This window comes from Prenolepis imparis, unplaced genomic scaffold (genome assembly GCF_030444845.1).
Source record: "Prenolepis imparis isolate NDT839.2.m4 unplaced genomic scaffold, iyPreImpa1.0 SCAF_13, whole genome shotgun sequence".
In the NCBI taxonomy this organism is placed as follows: domain Eukaryota; kingdom Metazoa; phylum Arthropoda; class Insecta; order Hymenoptera; family Formicidae; genus Prenolepis; species Prenolepis imparis.
The window spans coordinates 7,198,432-7,219,260 of NW_028141171.1; the positions used below are offsets into that span (position 1 = coordinate 7,198,432).

Consider the following 20,829-nt stretch of genomic DNA (forward strand, 5'->3'; position numbering starts at 1 on the left):
GTCGCGCTCGCGCGACCAATCGACGTACGTCGGCGCGTATCACGTGACCGAAAAAATCGAAATGGTGGACGTATCGGGACGCAGGATCCCGTGCGGAGACGAAGGACGATAAACCTGGGCAAGGGCCCCGTCATCCGTGTCATCGGTGAATTTCCGCGGCGGGCGAGTGAAATTTCGCGCGAAGAGCCGCGGTGAAGGGAGACTCGCTGCGATCCCGAGAGCGTTTTCGCGAGGTACCAGAGGCCGGCGCGCGTGAACCCCCGACGTCCAGCAGTGCCGATCGCGCGACGCGTGTTTACCCAAGTGTCAATCCGCCCGTATTGTACGCGCGCGCGTGTGTCCGTCTGATATATATCGTCGTCTGTGTCCCTCGGACCGTCCGAGGTCGAGGAAAACGGAGGCGCGCCGTTGAACGTGGTGCAACGCTATCGCGAGTGAATCAATCATCGTCGCTCGCCTCGGTGTGTGTTGGTCTCTGGCGATTTTCGCCGCGCTCGTCGAAGCGAGAGAAAGAGGGAGAAGGAGATAGAGAAAGAGGGAGAGAGAGAGAGAGAGAGTGAGAGAGAGAGAGAGTGTGAGAGAGAGAGTGAGAGAGAGTGAGAGAGAAAGAGAGAGAGAGAACCGGGCGGGCGAGCGAGCGAGAAGAAGGGATCCGCTGCGAAGCTCGGGGAAGCGGATGCGAGAGGGAGGAGAGAGAGAGATCGGGGCCTCGAGGACAAACGGCAGCATTTTCACGCGGCGGCGAACTCCTGGAGCCCATGACAGCGTGATGTTTGTGTACACGCTAAGTATTGTCCCGCTACTCCTGGAGGACGATGCATCGCGACGTGGATCCCGGGATCGACGAAGGAGGTAAACGGATCGCAAGGCCGCGAGGCGGTTCTCTTTGGTCCCTCGCACGCAAGTGAACGAGCACGCACGCACGCACGCCAGCCAGCCTGCTTGCTTGCTTGCCAGTGCCTCGCAATCTCGCAACTTGCAACCATATACATTCTTTCGCGGTGATATCGCGCGCGTCGAGTGTGTCGCGTATCGTGATTAGCCTCGCTCGAGAAATTCCTGCGACTTTAAGCCCGGTTTATCATGTTGACGTTCGCCTGTCACGATACTGCCGTCCCCGATTAGTGGCATGGTCCATGACCCGTCAATCTATCGCCAAGTATCCCTTTTCCAAATGTCAAACTCTACAATGCTGACGGAATGACGGAGCGAACAATCGCGTTTCGCGGAAACTTAAATGCCGCTCTTAGCCTTCCTTTGTGTACGTGTACGTGTATATGAATCACACAATCTGTTGCCAATCCGAGACGAGAGCCCCTGGACCGCGACCGAATTGCTATATTCTTGGGGCGACGATGTTTTTATCGTCGCGACAGAGTGCGTTTATTTGCGTGCGCGAATTCGCCGGAGAATTGTCCAGGGTAGAAATGAGATATTTTTAAATTCGGATGCATCGCGAAACACGTGCATATGCGTCGCGTCCGATGTGCCAAAGTTGACATTCTCTGCTGGCAGTAGATTGGCGTCGTGACAGCTTGGATTAAAATGATCGAAATTTTCAATTATTCTTAATCAGACTTTGTGGCTTGTAATAGCCGCTCTAATAATTGTCTTTCTCCTATATAATTCAATATGCGTTTTATCTTGATGTGTGCTCGTTTAAAATAGAAATTCAATGCACCACCTGTTCCATTCTTGTTACATCGCAGACTAAGATGGATTATATCGTATCTAAAATCAGATTGATTCATTTTATGTGTATAACTTGATCCCTTTGGATATTAATTTAAAATTTCAAGTATTGTGTTTTAAAATATGAGATGTCTATCTACTTTAATATATATTTATTAGACATATCTGAAATGATATTATAAATACACCTTTTGCAAAAATGCTTATATATTCGATTATACAAATTTTACACTATCTTTACATTAACGCATCGTGTATATTTTTTCAGATAGGATACTTTTCTGGTTTAGAAAAAACTTTGTGCAATAGATGGAAACGATATACAGCCATAACTGTAAACTATTGCAATAAATATACTGAAATACTCAGGAGATACAAGAATATTTACAATAGAAGACCTAATTTGCTGAAGACCTTGGATTTTTGCCAGAACAAGGAAACTAAGTTACTGCCTACCAACAATAGCACACCCACGCTTGTCACCTGTTCAGTGAATGTTGTGATAATAATTTAATAGCTGTCAGAAAGGTTCCAATAGACAGTTTATGCTAAAAACTTGATATTCAAATGAAACAAACCACTCTACAACTAACAAAAATACTCCGACTCTTAATGAACAAATCAGGAACAAGGACCTATAAAGTCGACTGAATCTATAAATCCTAAAAAAAAAAAGAATAAAGTAATTCTCTAATGACTCTATTTTATTACTCTAATAATTATTAACCGCTACACAGTTTGAATACTCTATTCTATTTTATGAGTCATGCTATTCTGTAATGGACTTGAGAAAGACTTGGGAATAATTTGGAAGGGCTTTACAATTTCTTATTAATATGCTTTATGACCAGAAGAGATACCTCCAAATTTTTATTTTGTCAGATTTATTTTTAAAACTTTATAAATGATACATATATGTGTGTGTAATTAAAACATTTATTAACTCTCTTAAAATCTATCTTGTCAACTGACAAGTATATTTAACAACAGTAAAGTAAATCGAAATTACTGCAAAAGTATAATATAATTAACGCGTGTAAATAATCCATAAACACTGAGATCATATTCTATTGTAAATTTGGGGAAAAAAAACAAAATGTATAATAATTATTTTAAACATTTAAATCAGTGGTTGTATATAACAAGTAAACAAGAAGGAGAAACAACATATGTGAAATATTGTATAGATGACAGAGGACATACTTGTTAACCCTCTTAAATATAAGGTATATTTTGTTCTATTTGAGTGAATCGTGTGTAAAATAAATTGCTTTGTCTTTATAATTTTATTATCTTAGGGTTAAAAAATGGAAAACAGTGGATCTAGAGTAGTGCAAGTATTTGTGGGTGAATGGAGCCCTGAATATGAGGCATTATCCATTAAAGCCACGAAACAGACTTCATCAGCAGAGATAGTGGAATGTATTATTGAAAGGCTCGGGCTTGTTGATGCTGCTGTTTCAAATAGCTATGAGTTAGCGGAAGTAGTAGGAAATTCTGTTGGGCAGGAGTGTAAGGAAAGAAGACTTGGTCCCGCTGAGTGTCCTGTGGCACTCATGTTACTGTGGCCGAAAAACGATGCCCAGCAAGAATATTATAGGTCTATTATATACAATATGCTTTGTAAAATAATTATTATTAATTATTTAATTTAAGAATCGAGAAATTCTTTACTAACCTTTACTAACATAATTTTTATGTTTGAACTTTCAGATTTTATTTACGAAAGAAGCAACCAGATTATTTATGGTCCGATAGTAGATTTCCTATGGATCCACAACTTCTAAAGGACTATTTCAATAGATTCCTTTATCAACCACGCGACAAGGAATATCCAGATCTGTGTCAGCTTCCAGATCTGAATGAGCAGACGCTGTTGGATAATCTGAGGGCTAGGTTTTTGGCTGGCAACATATATACCTATGTCGGCAGCATACTGATTGCCTTGAATCCATTCAAATTTTATCCCATCTACAATCCGAAATATGTAAAATTATATCAAAACAGAAGATTGGGCCCAGACATACCTCCGCATATATTTGCCATAGCCGATGCAGCTTATCATTGTATGCTTAAGGAAAAGAAGAATCAGTGTATTGTTATTAGTGGTGAAAGCGGTTCTGGTAAAACAGAATCGACAAATTTCCTCTTGCATCACTTGACAGCACTTAGTCAAAAAGGTTCACATGGTAGCGGAGTGGAACAAACAATACTGAGCGCTGGACCTGTCTTGGAAGCGTTTGGTAATGCAAAAACGGCACACAATAACAATAGCAGTCGCTTTGGCAAGTTTATCCAAGTAAATTACAAGGAAAATGGAATGGTCCATGGGTACGTTCTGCAATAATAATGCACGTTCTAAAATGTAAGGGGAGAAAATAATCTTCTAGATGCTGATTTTACAGTGCTGTGGTTCAGAAATACCTTCTGGAAAAATCCAGGATTGTCTCTCAAGGACGAAACGAAAGGAATTATCACGTATTTTATTACCTGTTGGCTGGCGCGAGCGAACAAGAGAAACAACTGTTACACTTGGAGAGCTGTGATCGGTATAATTACTTAAATAAAAGCGGTTGCTACGGATTGGAGAATATCGACGAACGGCATGAGTTTTCGAGATTAAAACAATCGATGGAAATGGTAGGCTTTACAGCGGAAAAGCAAAGGCGGCTTTTTGCAGTTCTGTCGGCGGTCCTTTTGCTAGGTAATTATCGAATCGCTTGTATCATATGCGTCTCTGTGAATAGAGTGACTAAAAATTCTCAATTTCAGGTAATGTTGAATTTCAACCAAGAAAGTCGTATCATCATCACGATGAGGCCGTAGGCGTCAAAAATCCGGAAGTAGTTGCACTGATATCGGAACTTCTTAGAGTAAAACAAGAAACTCTTTTGGCTGCACTTACCGCCAAACGTGCAAGAGCTTCCGGCGAGACTTTAGTTATTAACTACAGACTTCCCGAAGCGATCGCGGCACGCGATGCCATGGCAAAGTGTTTATATGGAGCTTTATTCGATTGGATTGTGCTACAGGTATAATAAAGATGTCTCTGCAAAAACAAATATAATTGTTAGGAGGATAACAAATGAAATAATCGATATCGTCTGTATCAGGTGAATCATGCACTGCTTTCTAAAAAGGACACCCTGAGAGATCATCAAGGCAATAGTATAGGTGTATTAGATATATTCGGCTTTGAGGATTTCAAGACATGCAACAGTTTTGAGCAACTATGTATCAATTATGCGAATGAACAATTACAACATTACTTTAATCAACATGTTTTCCAATACGAGCAACGAGAATATAGAAAGCAAGGAATTAGATGGACAGATATAGGATATAGCGACAACTCTGGATGTCTTAATCTCATCGAAGGAAAACCGAACGGTCTCTTGTGTCTTCTTGATGATCAATGCAAGTAAGTATCATTGTTTCAATATTTTCTAAAAACTGTGGAGAGATGTGATTCAAATATCTGACCTTTGCTTTACAGCTTTCCTGGTGCAACGAATGAGACATTGCTACAGAAATTCAACACTGTGCATAAAGATAATCAGTTCTACGAGGCACCGCAGCGACGAGAAGCGGCATTCGTGGTACACCATTATGCTGGTGCAGTCAAGTATCAAGCTGCCAATATGAGAGAAAAGAATCTAGACCTAATGCGACCCGATGGTGTAGTCGGAGTACTGAAAAATTCCTCCCTCGCTTTCGTGCGGGAATTAGTCGGCGCTGATCCAGTTGCCGTATTCAGATGGGCCATACTACGGGCTTTCTTTCGCGCTCACTTTGCGTTTCAAGAAGCCGGTCGAGCGCACAGACATGGTAGAGGCACGTATTGAATTACGATGTGTTATTTAAACGTTATTAATGCATCGAATAAAAATGCAAGGAAAGTAAATAAATATTTATTTCCTTTCAGTTGATGGAAACAAAACGTCTGTACAAAATAGATACAGGACACCTAACGAGAATTTGATAAGGTAACGTTCAAACTTTTTATAACATCTTTAATGAAATAGAATATTTCTTTATATATGAACGGTAATGAAAGAAAGTATCAAACGCTTCCACATGTAATTTATAATAGAGCAAGATATATTAGTATTACATTCACAACTGTAAGAAGAAAGTGCTGATGTTGTTGCGCTTGTTTCTTAAATATGTTTGATCTGTATATTGTCTCATCTACGTATGAACGGCGTATGAATCTACGTTGTGTATTAATAATATATGCATCACGCTGACAGAGTCTTGATGTTTATATATATATATACGTATGTATATATATATAAATTATGATAAATCTTTATATTTATATTGGCCATGTGTCTTTTGTCCTTTTGTAGCCATCTTGTGACGTTATCGGCCGTCAATCTAACTATTAACCGAATTGCGTAAGTGGTCTTTTGATCCACTGTATATTTTACTGTAATTTTTGGCAAATATTATATATTTTGTTTGTTGATACGTCCCATGGATTTACAACGCAAATTATGTTATAAAATTAACAGTCAAACTCAGTAAAATAATTTTACAAATATAAAATATCCATATAAATAGAGTAAATTTGTAAATCCATATATTTTTGCTCCAATTCTTTTTCTATGTCTACAGATTTTATTTAAATTTATGTTTGCACCTCTTATATTATTAGCTGCAACTAGAATGCAATCTTCATGACATTCGTACATACAATTACCATTTACAATGTTCTTCTTGCTACTGTACTTGGGCATGATTCATGGCGCAAAACTAAGTTTTCTTTTATACAGTTTCATGTCATCTTCTCTCACTTTTTCTATTTTTTTCTTATACTTAAATCGTTCATCAATTGATGAGATATTCCTTGAAGACATCTAAAATTCGGTAGAGAAGCAGCTGGAAAAAGAAATATCAAAAATATAAATAACTATTTAATTAATGAATTAATCGTAAGAAATATCGTCAGTTTCTCGACGAAGTAACTAAGGACTAGAGAATTTTTCAGTTCACACAAACATACTCGCCCACCAAGCTATCAGAAGCAACGCAGTGTATGTTTACCGCCGGCCGGGGGTCCCACCACTCCTTCTGCCACATTATCTTCTATACAAATCGAAAACAACGACAATATAAACAACAATCGCCTATCGTGGCCGCAATTTAGAAACATTAATCAGACGCAATACCCATCAAACATTACATCGGCCAAAGGTGGTTACATAATGCGGGGCAGGGAAGACCAGCCCCTTAGTAATAATAAATTCAGACGAGATACTCACACACCACTAGAGAGGGTACTTCCAAAAGACGAAGCAAATGTCATGGAACGCGCTAATCAGATCGTCATGTATGTAAAATGTATCTACTTGATACTCAATTAATAATAATGTAATTTAAGCTATGAAAAATTACTGCTCTACACAAGCCAAGATTAGTATTCGCTCTATAGCAATTCTCGGGTTGGTGATGGGTTTCCTTTCGTAGGTAATAGTTCATTCTCGTAGATTATTGATATGTTAAAGCTGTACCAATGTGGCTTTATCAATTTATCTTAATTCTTTAACGATATACAACACACGCGCTGCATCTCTTTCGATGATTAAAGAGTATCGTGCATCATCATAAAATCATTTATCATCTAATTCATCAATCTTGATATATTATTTAATGCTGATTGCTGCATGCTGAGTGTTTTGCAATATTTTCTTTATGAAATAACAATCTTTAGAAAAAATGTATAAATTTATTTAGAATACTTGTGGCTACGTTGATATAATCATGGTAAAGTATAGCACTATAAATGTAACGTAGAACATTGAAGTAATTTCGTAATCATAATCATGAATTGAATATATATTATAATACAATCCTGTATATTAATATTTTATTTAACATTTATAATAGATATTTTCTAAATTATAGACATAGCTTTATATTTAAGCTTATCTTGTTTCTTATCATAAAACTATTTATATATTGTATTACTATCATACTTTTTACTAATTTTCTTCTATATCAGCTTTTATATTTTTATTTTATATTATTAGATATATATATTTTTTTATACATATAAGGCACTATTACAATAGAATATGACTAAAGTGTAATTCCTTCTTCTGTGTATACATATCGATTATACATATTATACAGTGCGCCATATGTAATTTAAAGATAATGATGTGAAGTAACAGGAGGAGGAATATACATTGTACGATAACAATATATCTTATTGTTAGCTTAGTATCTATTCTTTATCTAAATCTTAGCATGGAAACGTTTACAGGAAAAATAAATCATTTCGACCGAGGGAACGCGGCAAAAAAGGTCTGAAAAATCTGCAAACTGTGAAAACACTCGCCGGAAGAACTCAGAGTTATGGCACCGGACCGGGAAAGGCCAGAAAACAGCCCATGACAGTTTCCGCGCAATTTCAGCAGAGCTTGCATAGTCTGATGGACACTCTGAATCAAGCTAATCCTTTCTTTATCAGATGCATTAAGAGCAACGCTAATAAAGTACCGAATGAATTCGATGAGGAAACGGTGCAACGGCAACTGCGATATACAGGAATGTTGGAGACTGTAAGAATAAGGCAAGCTGGTTTCAATGTGCGATTAACGTACGAGGAATTTATACAGCTCTATCGAATGCTGCTTCCCAAGGGTCTCTTGAGCTCGCAATCAGACGTGAGGAATTTTCTATTTACTCTCAATCTCAACAGAGACAATTATCAGCTGGGTACCACCAAAGTCTTTCTCAGAGAATCTGAAAAGATCAAACTGGACATCGAGCTACATCAACAGATTATAACGAGCATTACCACCATACAGAAATGGTTCCGTGCTTGTCTGGAAAGGAGAAAATTCCTCAGATTGAAAAATGCCATCGTACAAATACAATCTTTTTGGAGGATGGTCACTGCACAGCGACTAGCTCAGGTCCTTCGTGCAAGAACCGAAGCTGCGTTACATATACAAACCGCCTGGAGAGTATACAAACAACATAGCTGGTTTAAAAAGCTGAAATCGTGTGTAATTACTTTCCAGGCGTATGTCAGAGGTAATAACGCCAGAAAGAAATTTAATGAATTGAAGAAGCGAAAAAGACCACTACTGGATAAAGTTCAGGAAGTCAGGGAAATTCAAGAATATAAGGAGCTTCTATACGACAAAATATGCGCCAAAGATCGGGATAGCGAAGAGTAAGTAAATGCTTTTATATATATATATATTAAAAAATGATATGGATAACTTTTTGTATTGTTTTATTTTAAATATATACAGATTATTCACGGAAGATCGGAGTCTGACGGAATATGGCGAATCGCCTCGGAAAATAGAATCTCAGAATCAGCTCACGATAACAAGGTAAGTGTTAAAATTTAATTCCACAATATATATACAAATATATATTACAGCCTCTGCAAAGGTTATGGATCTTTTTCCAGGTGCGATAACGCGCATCGGGAGAGCGCCGTGGATACAAGCATCTCATATTCCAAACGCAAACTCACGCCGAACAAACGAATTTTGCACGACGCAACGTTGAGGAATACGGAAACGTATCATTTCGACGAGATTGCGGAGCGCAAGAGTAGCCTCGAGAGTTTGACAAGTCTGAGGAGTTACGAATCTCAAGCCAGTGTTAACAGTTCCGAGTCGCAGGACAATTCCGGCTCGAAACCCGTGCCGAGTACGAGAACGAAACGCGGTGATAATTCGCCGATAGTCACGTCGAATGTCAATCTGACGAACGCGTCTAGTCGGCTGTCCTCGGTGAGCAGAAGAACTGACAGTTCCTCGACGGGATACAGTGACGGCGAGACCGAGAGTGAAACCCCGAGCGCCGTGCAAAGTGCCCCGCCTGTTTTCAACACGAGTCCGCCGTTTGCCAGCTCGCGCGATACGAAGTATCACTCTCCTAATGTTAATCTGACGCACAATCCGAATCCGGACGTTTGGCATCGTAGAGCGGACTTTCCGCCCGCGTACAGCGATTACTTTATGTCGGTGCCACAAAAAGCGACCGTTACGCGTTCGCCGAACGTTTCTCGTTACAAGAATGTGGCCGACAACGTCTTCGAACAGGTCCGACAAGATAAGCCTAACGAAGCGGCGAACTATAACGTCAAACTCGACGCGACCGATCGCTTCGTTCAGATGGAAAGCTTGGCGAGCGGCAAACAACAGCGAAGACTCAGCGACAACAGCGTATCTGACGAACGAATAGAGAATATTCCGATATCTCTGGCGAAGCGAGATCAAACGCACGGACCTGCTAAAAATATCAAAGATCTCGCTTATTTGCGACGACAAAATTCGGAGGGAGATACTGCGACGAAAATCGTGAGCGTTGTCAACGATGACAGCACTTTAAAGGGCGGTTTATTGAGAAGATCGCCCCCGAAAGAAAAGAACTCGCGATCGAAGGAGAAATATGAACCGGACGTACCGGTGAGAAGCGCCAGACGAAACAGACCCTCGAGAGAAGTCCAGTGTCGATCTATGGGTGAGAGTGTAGTTGAAACGAATGCGGAAACGCGAAATCTGCTCCTCGGAACGATCAAGGAGGGCGATTTAAATAAAACTACGAACGTATGGTCTCGAAAAGATTACCCGCGCGAAACTACTTCCCGATCCGTCACAGATTGGCCCGTAAACAAGAACGAAGCCACGTACAAGGGACAACAACCCGGTAAACGCATGAGATCTAACGCGATTACGAGTTTCGAGCTACGAAGAAGAAATTCGGATCCAGCTACGAAGATCTCGGGTCTAAGCGAGGATAAAATGGGAACGGATACCAGCCCGAACGATTTGAAACTCGCTCCTGGCATGAATCTTCTCGAATGGAAAGGAAACAATTTGTTTACCTTGGCCGGCCATCGTTTCCGAAAAGTGGCGAGATTCGCAAAAGACGACGTTTGCGTATGTTGTCACGAGAAGATGGACGCGTTCGTGACACAAGGCTACAAATGCGTTGACTGCAAGCAGCTGTATCACGTCAAGTGTATCCAAAACGGCGGAGTACTGAGAATGCCGTGCATATTGGCCAACACGCCGAGTAGACGGAAAAACAGGAAACCACCGCGCACACCGTACGACACTACGAAACAGACAGTCGCGTCCAAGTTCAGTTTAACCGGCACTTCGGCCTTCTCCGACAGCACGGACAAGATCATTTCCGACGCCAAGGAGTTAGCTCTGATGCAAGACTTCATCACCAAGAAGATCTATATAATGGAGGGTCAAGAGGAGGGACGGAAACCGAGTGAAGTGGATCGCGTTTTCAAGCAGGCTCTCAGAAAGTTTAAAGACGACCTGGTGATCACGTACAGCGTTGCCATACAACAAGGCGTAGAGGGCAATATCAAGTACACTGATTTAATTGCCAACTTTCTCCACGTTATGGAGACTGTCTGCAAGCAGGAGAACACGAGGGAAGACTTCCCTGTAACGATGGGCGTGAACGCGTTCAGAGGCTTCATGAATGAATTCATGACGATCGTTAAAACTGAAGCTCCCGAAAAGCAGAGTAAGAGCAAACGGAAAAAAGAGAAGAAACGGAAGCAAGAAGAGCCTATCCGGCACGGCAATCACATGTTCCAATTGACTATCATTAACATACCCACCGCTTGCGAAGTCTGCACGTCTTTCTTCATGTGGCCCATCGAGCGAGGACTTGTTTGTCAGAGTAAGCAACTCATACATACAATAAATTTATTACGTTTCTTTTGTTGTATTAATAATCATAATTAATTGTAATAAATATATTTTTTGTTTTTAGATTGCAAATTGACGTGTCACAAGAAGTGCTATACGAAGGCGACCTCGGAATGCGGCAAGGACGGTTCGTTGCACGAAACGAACTCTCGCAAGGTATTCGGTGTACCGCTGTACAAGTTAGACTGCGGTGACGGCAAGGTACCACTCGTAGTGGATCGATTGATTACGACTATCGAGATGCATGGTCTGTATACCGAGGGCATATACAGGAAGAGCGGTGTCAGTTCCAAAGTGAGAGAGCTCAAGATGAAGATGGACGAAGGCGATTTGGAGAAGGTGGACTTTGAGAACTATCAAGTGCATGTCCTAGCTGCGGTGCTGAAGAGCTTTTTCAGAGATATGCCGGAACCGCTATTGACCTACGAGTATTATGACGACTTCTTGCACGCGGCAAACTTGACGGATCCACACGATCGAATCAGCACGCTCTTCGCTATACTGAAGAAATTGCCGAAACCCAATTACGATCTGATGGAACGCTTGATCGTCCATTTGGCGCGAGTGGCGCGACACGAGGTGGACAACAGGATGTCACCGTCGGCTCTGGCTATCGTTTTCGCGCCGTGTATCCTCAGAACAAACAGAACGTTGCCCGCGCAAGACTCTCTTCAAGACATAGGCAGGCAAACGCGTTGCGTCGAGACGATCGTGCATGAAAAGTTGAGAGTCGTTAGAGCAACGTTGGCGGACATAAATACCCTCGAGTCCGCCTGTCACACAGCGACTCATCGACTCTCCAGTCTACGATCGTCCAAAATCTTCAGCCCGGAAGAATTAAACGCGGTCGCTCCGAGCGCTGCGGGACGGGCAGGTGCGATGGATCGCGACAGAGATCGAGGAGACGAAGAAGAGGCATTACTCGTCGATCATATACAGGAGATTCAGAAGGAAAAGGCTCTCTTGACCTCCACTTTACCCAGTCTAACGAGAGCTTCTTCGGACGATGATCTCCTCTTATCAGCCACGGATCTGGACGATGGATCTCTCGACGATCTTCTTCCGCCTTCTGCTGGTAAGTCTACTTTTCGATCATTGAATTGTAATTGAACGCTTTGGGTAGCCGGTATCTTGCTAATAAAGCTATTTATTTTAGTAAAGATTTGCAAGAAATTATTTAGCCAGTTTCACTGAATGTGGACTTTTATAAAAGATTAAATGATGAAAAATGCTTAAGACATAGAAGCATGTAAATATATAAATAGCTTTATAGATTTAAGACCTTTAACTTTTATCAATCACAGACGGACTCGTAAGGAAGAAGCCCGTTCAAAGGCAAAGTTCGGGAGACAATTCGTTTCCGACGATTATCAATATGGACGATGACATGGTAATGGTATGAATAGCGAATAACGTTAACGTGCATTTTAAACGGCTATAGTAATCCGACAGATAATGCAAGATGTTGTATTAGGACGGGGAATCAACAACTTTATATAATTGCTGGTTCCATCAGCGAATCTTTAATGTTTCGAGACTCGTTAGTAAATGCAATTAGATAGCTCTCGTAATTTGTTGACTCCGTAAAAAAAAAATGTTTAACTGTACGACTGAAATAACTCCATTCTCTTGTCGAAACGTCAGTAGAGATGTCTAAAAACTTCATACAATATGTGATAGGAGCACTGCACAAATTTTAATTTCGCCACGTAATTTTATTCGCAATGCATTCCTGTCTTTGAAGACTGTCAAAGTATTTAAACGCAACGTTTCGTTCGTCTATAGATTCTAAAAGAAGTGTTGTTATTCGACGCGCCGCTTTACACATTTTAAATATAAGAAATGAAAACACAAAACTTAGAAAGTATTAAGAAAAAAAAAGCGTATCGCTTTAATATATATTTTAAGAAATTTCCGCTTGTCAAAGTGATGAGGGAGTCATACATTAATTAATAATCGTTTTACAAATTTACGTTCATAAAAATGTAATTTATTGTTGCACCATGTTGCAAATTCTCGGTAAAAAAAAATCTTTTTACAGAGAATTCTTCTAACATAACTGTATGTAGATGCGCTGTTCCTTTAGAACTATATATTCGTTTAGCATTAGTAGATCTGCAACTTCAAAAAAACCATCTCTTCCCAAAGGATCTACTTGTCATGTTCGAGTAGAATCGATAATCGACTGCCTTAAATTCCTGCGTGAATGTTTTTATTGTATGTATTTCGTTGTATGAGATGTCCCCTTCGACGACGATTGTCGACTTTAAGCGTTTAGGTTTAGACGCAGGAATTTGAGGGACGAACCAAGAGAGAGAAAAGAGGAAACCAAAACATAGTTTGTACATATTATGCAATATAACAATTTCGTAATAATCTGTTATTATTGTTAAATTTACGAGAGACGTTTAACAAGCAAGATTATATTTCTACTGTCGATATTTGTTGTATAGGGGTACACACGTTTTGTATATCTATCGGGTCTCTACCGGTTTTAGTGTTCTTTGAATCGATTTTTACTTAACGTGCTTTTTTTCCTCACGCTTAGACGTATATCATTGAGACGCCTGAAAGTACGTGCGCATAAATATACACACATACACATACAACGTACTTATGTATATAGACAAATTCACGCGCGAGACTAATCAAACTTTTCTGTTCGACATTTATTGCATTTCTCTTCTTTTAATTCCTTTTTAATCCATATATATTATTCAGTGCGTTTTAAATTTCAACGATTTCTTTTCGCGATTTTCGCTTCACTTTACCCTTCGTGTACGCGATGGCCTGACGATCCGGGAAAAATCGACAATGCGAAAGGAAAGGGGTGAAAGAGATTTCGATCTCTCGCGTAATAGAAGTCTCTGTCCAATAAGGATAATCAGATCAGGTCCCCACTTACGTACCGCGGACTTAATTGAATTCCCCTGCGAATTAATAGTTACGCTTGATGATGATGCCGGATGGAAGGGCGGGGCAATCAGTGAATCGAATTTTTCCTTTTATTATTATTTTTTTTTTTTTTTTTCTCCGACTGCAGAGCTCTCTGCAACCGGATATAACGATATTTTCAACTACGGTGGATATGGTGAATTTATCATTACGAGAGCTGACCTATATAGATTTTTTTATTCATTATTTCTGATGTTTCAACTTTACTGGATCATGCATTATACTTTCTATTGCGTCCAATCACCAAAGACTCGTACGCAATTATTTTTTCATTCTTATATTTACGTCAGTTCAATATTTTTTTACTTCGCGTATATTATCTGCTTTTTTTTAATACTGTGGAGCGTCCTATATTTTTAATTGGCTTTGCATATACTTTATATATGTATATATATGTGTGTGTATATATATGTGTATATAAATATATGTAAAAGAATGGAATTTATATTTCCATCCTCTCTCGAGTAAATCAATAGGTACGTTTGCGTAGCAGGTGAATATTTTAAGTTTCGTGTATCGGCAATCGATGACGAGGTAAAAACTTTCTTTTTCCATTCAATTAAATCCCGTCTCTGAATACTGGACCACACGCGACTTTTATCCGGATAACTTTTAGGATTAAATCGAATAATTAGAAAAACAGAAGAGAAAATCTCGTTTGTTCTTCCAGAATTTTTCTCTCTCTCTCTCTCAACTCACAAAGAGACCCGCCTCCCGCGTTTACATTCGTTTTAAGAATAATCGACTCGGCGATGATGAATTGTCCAAGCGATTATCGTCACGTCAAATCTCGATCTTTGATCGTTTTAGAGAGGACGGTCTCGAGAAACGGGACGGACTTTAAATTGCCTTTTTTACAATCGATAAGTTTTACGAGGGATAACTTAAAGGTGGAATTGTTATGAAATCGTCTTCATTTTACGTCTGTGGATATATAAGCTGTAGTGTTATATAAATGTAACGTTACCTTTCTCTCATCTAAATCCATGACATCGCGGTGCACAAGCGTGCACAATGACTTCAGGCGAAGCGGAATGATCTTTAACGGCAGAAATTTCATATATATACATATATACATATTATATATATATACATATTAGAAAATATATATTTTCGTTACGTCTTACCGAAATGCGAGTTCCAGTGTGTGTCGTCCTCCTTTCGTATATTATAGGTCGCGGAGATTTTAGCTGATATATATATATATATATATATATATATATATACGGTATGTTAAGAGAATCTTTTTTATGCATCCGTTTGTTATTTCGTTGAAAATGTTCTGCGACATATGCGGTTGATTTAAAGATTAATTTTCACTCTATTTTTGGCTAGTCCATTGTTACGACAGTGAGATATTTCGTATATATATTATTGATTTATCTCTCGTCTGTCATATGTGGGGTAATAATCGAATAATCTATATATTCTTCGAGAATTTTAATGGCGTGGGGAGAGGGAGAAGGGGTGGGTAGAAGTCGCACAACGGTTATAATAATAGATATTATAAATCGAATTACTCTCTCTTCGGCGACAGAACTGGGTTAGACGTAAGATAAAAAAAATGAACTAATTATCGTTGTACGTGTAAAGTATCATCTACACAAACGCATACGCTTCTCTTACCGTGGAAGGTGCTCTTCGACGGCTCGCTTCTAGCACGAAAAACGTGCGAGAATCGAGCCAGAGAGATCGCGACCCTGAGATCGCGCAAATGAAGGTTTTCCTCTCGAGACGTCCCTTATTAGACGGAGCGGAAATCTCGAACGGACGTTCGAACAATAAAACTCTGCAATAAAAATCCGTGCCTCTCACCGCAGAGAACGTGCGCGATCGTGAGGTTTCCACAGCGTGTCTAATTAAAAGTATAATTAATTAAGAGCCTGAATCAAATGTATACTCTTCCCCTCCGCGAATCCCCGTTCGAGATTTTCGCAACCGCGGCTATCTTGTCTATAAAAGAAATATATATATATATATAAAGATGTACATAGAGAATATCAGTTATATTATAATACCGTAAAGCGCGCGCAACAAACTCTTCATGACAATATCGTTCCGTAAAAAAAGTCGCAATTCCGGATATCTCGATCAGCTGATCAGCATCAGACGACGACGGTGATTCTCGTTTTCCTCTCTCCGGCTAACTCATTGCTTGTCCTCTCTCTTGATCCGCGCTACCTTGTCGAGTGCTTCGTCGAATATTACAAACAGTATCGATGAAGCGGCTCGTTGACAATTAATCAGCGTCGATCTTTCGGGAATCGAGGTAGCAGCGAGCGCGTGTCAACGTCACGTTACGAATCGCGTCACGGGAAAACCGAACGAGATCGGTGTTGCACTACTTGGCCGAATTTTCGAAATACGCTTATTATAAATATAGGTAAAATAAACGCTCGCTGCTGTCTGACAACACGAGTGTTGTGTGCGTGTGGCTGCGATGCGTGTGTATCCGATTCCCGTTCACCAACGCGAGAAACCGCGCCGATTCCTCCTTCTCCGCGAGATGAGGATATTTTCGCGCTCTAAATCTCGCTCTTATGATCGTTAGTGAGTGCGTCATACAGTCACAATGCAGATTTCTTAAAAGAAAAGAAAAGGGAAAAAAAGGCAAATTCAGATGTAAGAGAGAGAGGCAACCGCGCGGAGAGAAATATACTTTTTGGTAATCATTGACAATGTCGCGATTTAATGCTCTTCCCGTTTGTATCTTGACGTAAATCTAAGGAATGGCAATAAGCAGAACGTCTGCCAATCTCTCTCCCGAAATCATTGATATCGGAAAATAAATATATTTTTTCCTACTATATTGAAAATATACATATATATATTTTTTATATATTTTGCGCTTATAAAAGATTTAATTTTACTTCAATATGCGTTTACTGAAATATTTTTGATTAATATATACAATATAAATTAAATCGAAATTATTTAGAAGCACAGCGGCGAGACATTGGACATTCTGCTTATTATATTTAAATATGTATGTGTAGCACGGTGTACCCCGAGAAAGGTGTATACTAGCGGCAGTACTCTAATCTTGTGTACGAACGAGTCTTTCTTAGCGGAAATTTTATCGAGCGCACTTATTCGTTATAAGTATTTGTTTATAATTATTTGTAAATTTTCAACGTTAGATGCTTCGACGCGATCAGATCTCGGATTTTAATTTCCGATAAGGAAAAATGCGACTCGCTCGTAAAATAAAAAAAAATTAAAAAATCTACGCACTCCTCTCAAAATATAATATGTATACATACCATTTATTTTTCTTCGAATGTGTATGCGTGAGAGATAAGTATCGTGAATAATGCATATAAAAAGATATAAATATATTATATATACATACAAAATATATGTGTGCGTGTGTTGTGTATATGTGTGTGCGTATCGTAAGTATTTGCAGAAATGATCGACATTAACGTTGTTTCTCGCACGATCGAGGAACGACGTGAATGACGTTTGCACGATGGAGATTACAGACTTTTACTCATACAGCTGCGGAACAATATCTCGAGAGAGAGATACAACACGTGAAATACAAAACGTATGGAAAGAGAGAGAGAGAGCGGAATATATATCTCTTCGTGTTATAATTGAAATAAATTTTTTTTCCTCTCCGCGTTCTTTCGTTCATTCTCTCGCGATTTTCACCCTATATTCCTTTCTTCACTTTAAGCACCGTAATTCGGGGATCAGATTTCACGCGTAATAAACCGATCGAACTTTCAGAGAGCGATCTATCGAAGATTCTGGGGACCAGAATTGGTGCCGATTTTCCTGTCCTCGCGCAATTCGCGCAACCCTTGACAAAACCTCTTCCTCTCACTCTTTTTTTTTCTCTCTTCTGACCCACCTTTCATTTGCTCTCTTCTTTTTTTTCCACGTTCGATCGCGCTTTCGCACCCTAATAACTGAGAATCACCGCAGGCGAGATACCGTGAAATGGATCGAGCGGGAGAGAAGCGATTCGATGGAAACCCCCTGACGGGGTTGAACGATAGAGGCGGTTTACGAAGCGTGACACTTATCTCTCTTTTTTTTTTTCACCCTGAAGTATCGATGCGTCGTCGACGCGGAGTGACCTATGTCACTCGTGATTGTTCGTCGTGATTGCGGTAAAATTATTCGGATATTGATACTTCGGGATCAATCGGTACGATATGTATACGAGCTATTCATCCCCCGCGTGTCGCCGAGAATAATAATTTCCGCGAGAAACAAAGGACGCGTTTCTTCTCGCGCCTCCTCCTTCGATTTTGTTCGATCGGTGAATCCGAAGATGAGGATGTCGTATTTACAAACGGCGTCCTCGACGAGATCGTTGAATCAACCGTTTTGCAATGAGAAGCTTTATAATCGATCGATGAGGGCAAAGGGAGTATGTAGGAAAAAAAAGACAAAAAGAAAGGAAAAGAGGAAGAGAAGAGGAAAAGGTCGAGCACCTATATCTTCTTGCTTCCTTTTTCGTGCGGCGAAGGAAGACGATTGATATCCGGTCCCACGAGGAGACGCCATCGATCGTCTTCGATTCGAGTAGTCGCGTCCGCGTATCAAACCTTATAGACGGAGATTAAGAAAAGCGTCGAGAACGCACTTTCTTCAGAATGTATGCGAATTCGATGTTGTCAATCACGCGTACGCGTATATACCTTTCTTCTCTTGAATTTTACCGATTTAGTTCGCGAGTCTACCTTAAACGTTTACATTTGTATGCTTGTCGATGTGTAAATGTATCTCCAAGTGTGATGTGTAAGAGATCGTGTATTGCTGGCGTGATGGAGTGATGGTGAGCAAGATTACTTCTCCGTGATCGCGACTGTAATTTTATATAATATTTGTAAGACAAATGAAATACTATATATATATACATATATATCTATATATATGTACAGCATACCTGACAGTAAATAATAAGTATCTATCTTATATCTCTAAGAGATGTTCTTGTCTTATTTTTAGATACCTATACTGAATGAAAGATCATCGAAGTGAATCGATATGCTCTCCTTTTGTTGCGCTTTTACTTACTATTGCAATTTTTATCAAATGTGTGATATCGAAACACTCATTAATCACGCTTAGAGGAAGTTTTAAACATTCGGCACATCGAATTCGTTAATATCAAGCATATTATATATAAGCTAATGTTTATCTCATATAATCTAATCAAGATTTCCATCAAATAGCAATTGTGAATTGGCACAGATAGATTGCCTACTGTGATGATACTCATTGCCTAATTAGATGCCGCTTGCGCACGTTCGTTCGCGCCTATTGAAATCAGTACCATTCACGTAATTGATCGAAGCAATAACTGACATTGAGATATGTCATCTCATGGTGCAAAAAAAAAAAGATTTGCGCGTATCATACATTCATTTAATTAATTTGCAGGAAATACGCATTGACCTATTAATCTTAATTCTTGTTCATGTAAATTAATAATATAATTAGCAATTTTTTAAAGAGATATTTCGCAATAATATCATCCACCTGTTAAATTAAAATGCGAAACAGCAAGACACACCAATCAAGCATCGACCAAATTAACTAATGAGTCCTTAAATTCTCTTTTTTTTTTTTGCTTACGACATCATTTATATCCACCGACGATTCTTCCCGTCCAATTAAGGACAGCGTTTTCTCAGATTCCTGAGGACGGTTTGCGGCCAAGGAATGGAAGAAATTCTGAACGGGCGACGCTAGTCCGGAACCAAAATCCTTCGCAACGACGACAGAACGAACGGTAATGTTCCTCGGCCGGCGGACAGAAATGAAATTCCGGTGATTTAGCTGTTCGAATTCACGGACATACATACATACATACACACATATCGGGCAGCGGTAAATCCTCCCGAAAAATGGTCCGCGCCACTTCTTTCTCCCGTACGTGCGCCGCACCCTTTTCATCCCTTCGGTCTTCCCCCGACCGACTTCTGTTCGTCGAGGCTGATCCCTTTTTATTGGCACGGGCGAGGTTTTTGGGTTTTCCGACCATTGGCGGTACATTCTCTTTTTCTTCCCTTATAAAGATTTAAACAGCTTACTTGATGATTAGATTGCCTGTTACTTTTGTTTCTTCTTCTCTCGCGAGTGAATCGCACGTATATACCTTTGTCTTGCACGCACGAGGAATACGCACAGAATAATCTATGAGAGAGAGAGAGAGAGAAAGGGAGAGAGCTTAGAGGGAAAGAGAAATTTTCACTTCAAACAGACAAGGATTTAGATTCAACCCAATTTGCTAAACGAGCTGCTCGATCCTCTGCCGATTAGCTACGGGGGCGGATGACGCGAGCGTCTGATGACGCGCCACGTCACGAGCAGATCTAATTGTAAGCGAATTTACCGCCTTTACAAATTGTACCGCAGCGGACGCGTAAATACAATCGGCTCGACGTGAACGCGATATTGGAAATATCGACAGTCTCTCTCTCCGGCGCGATGGTTTCGATGTCGATGCTTT

General features: G+C 39.9%; 1 protein-coding gene across 3 annotated transcripts; it reads left to right on the forward strand.

Annotated features, from left to right (window-relative positions):
- The first annotated feature begins 49 nt into the window (after positions 1-49).
- LOC145944386 (unconventional myosin-IXb) lies at positions 50-17,980 on the forward strand. 3 transcript variants are annotated; one of them, XM_083052680.1, is made up of 15 exons: positions 50-852; positions 1,961-2,918; positions 2,991-3,292; positions 3,406-4,023; positions 4,098-4,396; positions 4,465-4,724; positions 4,806-5,113; positions 5,189-5,526; positions 5,618-5,678; positions 6,045-6,092; positions 7,964-8,881; positions 8,964-9,047; positions 9,128-11,373; positions 11,467-12,477; positions 12,707-17,980. In XM_083052680.1, exons 3-15 carry the CDS (start codon positions 3,000-3,002, stop codon positions 12,802-12,804), a joined length of 6,582 nt encoding a protein of 2,193 aa, XP_082908806.1. In that variant the 5' UTR covers positions 50-852; positions 1,961-2,918; positions 2,991-2,999; the 3' UTR covers positions 12,805-17,980. The 3 variants fall into 3 exon arrangements, with proteins under 3 accessions (XP_082908806.1, XP_082908805.1, XP_082908807.1); XM_083052679.1 differs by lacking the exon at positions 6,045-6,092 and adding an exon at positions 6,686-7,027; XM_083052681.1 differs by lacking the exon at positions 6,045-6,092.
- Positions 17,981-20,829: the final 2,849 nt, after the last annotated feature.